The sequence below is a fragment of the Pinus tabuliformis genome, chromosome 3_2 (genome assembly GCF_031772625.1).
Source record: "Pinus tabuliformis cultivar Carrire ecotype Pingquan chromosome 3_2, CPIR1, whole genome shotgun sequence".
In the NCBI taxonomy this organism is placed as follows: domain Eukaryota; kingdom Viridiplantae; phylum Streptophyta; class Pinopsida; order Pinales; family Pinaceae; genus Pinus; species Pinus tabuliformis.
The window spans coordinates 908,750,741-908,754,167 of NC_142302.1; the positions used below are offsets into that span (position 1 = coordinate 908,750,741).

Here is a 3,427-nt window from a genome sequence, read left to right on the forward strand (position 1 = left end):
AATTGTAGTGAACTAGAGGGTACACGGTTAATGAGATAAGTTGCGGCCGTAATGGCTTCTCCCCAATAACTAACAGGCATATGAGCCCCAAACAAGGAAGCACGAACAACTTCAAGAAGGTGACGATTTTTCCGTTCTGCTATCCCGTTTTGTTGAGGGGAGTAAGGGCAAGTCGTCTGATGAACAATGCCATGTAAATTCAGGTATTGTTTCAAGTCTTGATTAACAAACTCTCCACCATTATCAGTATGAAGAACCTGAATATTTGATTTATATTGGGTGGCTATTATTTTGTGAAATTGCTGAAACAGGGAACTAACTTCATTCTTTGATTTCATTAAACAAACCCAAGTCATGCGAGTATGATCATCAATAAAAGAAACAAACCAACGTGCTCCACTCAAAGAAGAAGTTTTTGCAGGTCCCCAGACATCAAAGTGAATAACCATAAAAGGTGCAGGACTTTTATGCATACTAATGGGAAATCGTACACAGTGACTTTTAGCTACTTCACAAATGTCACACTTAAAATCCGAAACATTTAATTGAGAAAAGAGCTTTGGAAACAACTTCTGTAAATATCCAAAAGATACATGGCCAAAACACCTGTGCCATAACCAGACTTCTGAATGCTGATGTGTGTTAGACTTATTAGCTGAGAAAACTTAAGCCAACTGATTGGAGCTTGCCAACAGTAGATCAAGATAGTAGAGCTTTCCTCTCCTAGTACCATAACCAATTGTCTTTCAAGTCCGAATTTCCTTAAAAACACAAAGGTTAGGCCAAAATATCATAATACAGTTCAAAGTGAGGGTTATTTGAGCAACAGACAATAAGTTATGATTAAGAGAAGGAACAACTAGAATAGACTCCAAATTCAAATTTTGGGTAAGAGAAACTGAAACTTCTCCAACCACGGGAGAGGGAGTACCATTGGCTATGGACACTATATGGTGGTCTAAGGATTTCATGGACTGAATATGTTTACCGTCAAAGGTCATGTGATTTGTGGCACCTGAATCAATTATCCATTCACTATGACTAACAGGGACAGAGGTATGAAGAGACTTACCAACATTCCCAGCAGTAGCAATGAAAGAAGAGGCTTCCTCAGTAGTACTGGTGTTGGTGGAGGGCTCAGCCACAACAACAGAAGCATGATGATTTGACTTTGAATTTCACTTGCGAGGTGCCTTGGCAGGATCCCACCATTCTGGATATCCAATTAATTCATAGCAACGTGACTTTGTATGCCTGGTTTCTCCACAGTGAGTACATACACGTTCTGATTTTGCAGCTCCTATTTCATAGCTACGATTTTGTGATCCAGATGACCGATTTTGGTCAGTTGTGTGATTCGGCGGACCAGAAGTGCGATCTGTTTTTTGCGATTGGTAAGGCTTGCCTCGACAAGCCACCATAGCAGCGGATTCAGAGTGTTCAGGTTCACCTTGAAGTGCAGCTCGGCGAACGGCATCACGGCGAACATATGCATAAGTTGCTTCAAGATCGAGTGCAAGATCCTTTCTAAGAATCTCACCTCGAATTTGTTCAAAGTCTGCATCTAGTCCATTCAAGAAGATATGCACCCGCAGTCTCTCAACTGATTTTTTATAGGCGACAACATCTTTGGGATCCTTCATGACAATCCTATCACAATGATCTAGTTCTTGAAAGATTTCTACTAGATCACCATAATAGGTGGAAAGAGAACGACAAACCTGTTTGGTGGAGAATGGCCATTGATTCAATGCAAAGAGTTGCGATTCATCTGATCCATCATAGAAAGCTTTAGCAAGAGCAGTGCAGATTTCACGTGCAGTGGACAATCTAAGATAGCACTTCATAATCTCCGGTGACATAGAAGTCAGCGACCATCCTTTGACCTTTTGATTTTCAGCATACCACTTTGCATAGGCAGCGTCAGTAACCTGCGGAATAGGTGTTTTACCTGTGAGGTATTCAAGCTTCTCACGCCCTGCGATCTGCATTTCCATGATTTGGGACTAGAGATCATAATTAACTTCAGTGAGGATGATGTTGGTGGTGAAACTGGGGTTTTCTGATTGAACATGAATGACTCGTACAAAAGATGATTCGGGTTGATCCTTAGTCATGATGCGAGGGGTATATGAGAATTCATGCACAAAGGTGAAGAAATCTGCTCTAATACCAAGTCAAAAACAAGGAAGTCTTTATGAAAGGCTTCAATAATTTTTACTCATACTTTTTCGGCATAAATAGCCGCTGTATACACTTCAGATCCTATAGTTTAGGCCTAGAATAAGGAAAACTAATACAATCACAGGAGTCTGTACTGCCAATTTTTCAGGAGTGATTTTCGTCTATTTGTACAGCCAGTGGCAGAGACAAATCAGGGGTCAGTGAGTGGCAGAGACAAATCAGGAACTTGAATTACGGAAAACCAACTTGATAATTGTTCCCAATGGTCAACAAGTCCAAGCCGACACCATTTATCTAAGCGTTCCTCGAAAGGGTTAACAGTCGCATAATACGATCAAATATCAATATCGCCATTGAAGGGTGAGCATTGAGCAAAGAAGTTTCTAGTCCGTCAGTCAGCTTCCTTGCGAAGTTTTCTTTATGGATTCCCGTATCCACCCGTCAATGCTTAGAGATGGCGCTGGATCTTACAATGAATGCCGTCCAGGCTTTGACACGACACAGAGAACAGTAGAAACTTTGGAGACAATGACAGAATTTAAGGCGGTCCTTCTGCGTGGTGCAGATTAATTACGCTGCTGTGACACATGACATCAATAATGTTTCGGGTCTGAATTATAGTTTACTGGTGACATTCACAATCTGACATTTTATCACTTGCCAAATAAGTGCATATATTTTGAATATGTTGTTTTTTTAATATTTTAGATTTTGGTATTGGAATGGTTGGTAAGCGTGGTATTTAGTCTTCATTTGGTTTAAATCTGGTAACAATTTTTTTTTGTAACACCTCAACTCTCTTCAAAGGTAATCCTATATTTTTTATACCAAGGTTGTTGGTCAGCTTGACATTTAGTCTGCACCTGACTCGAATTGTGTGACGATCATTGTGACACCTCAACTTTTTTTTTGGGTCAAAAATGTTATGTTTGCTATTTTCAAACTGCATTTTTATGACACTTTTCAACTTTTCCGAAGAGTGTCGCTTCATGTTATCGTTTTAATTAAAAGTGTAGTTGGTCAAAAACAATAATTAGTTTTAATCTAGTGTAAATATTTTTATGTCACCTCGATCTTTTTGGTAAATAACTTCTTTTTTTCTGAAATTTTTTTATAATATTTTATAAAAATATTATTTTATTTTATTTTTATAATAATTTTATTAAATTATTTTATTTTTATTTTATAAAAAAATTACATAATTTAAATTTAAATATTATAATATTTTATATTATTATTTTAT

The 3,427-nt window shown here is 38.0% G+C and overlaps 1 protein-coding gene across 1 annotated transcript; it reads right to left on the reverse strand.

Annotated features, from left to right (window-relative positions):
* Positions 1–1,178: 1,178 nt before the first annotated feature.
* On the reverse strand, positions 1,179–1,997 carry LOC149183569 (uncharacterized). The gene has a single exon (XM_089414989.1). The coding sequence runs from the start codon at positions 1,995–1,997 to the stop codon at positions 1,179–1,181; it is 819 nt and encodes a 272-aa protein (XP_089271115.1).
* Positions 1,998–3,427: the final 1,430 nt, after the last annotated feature.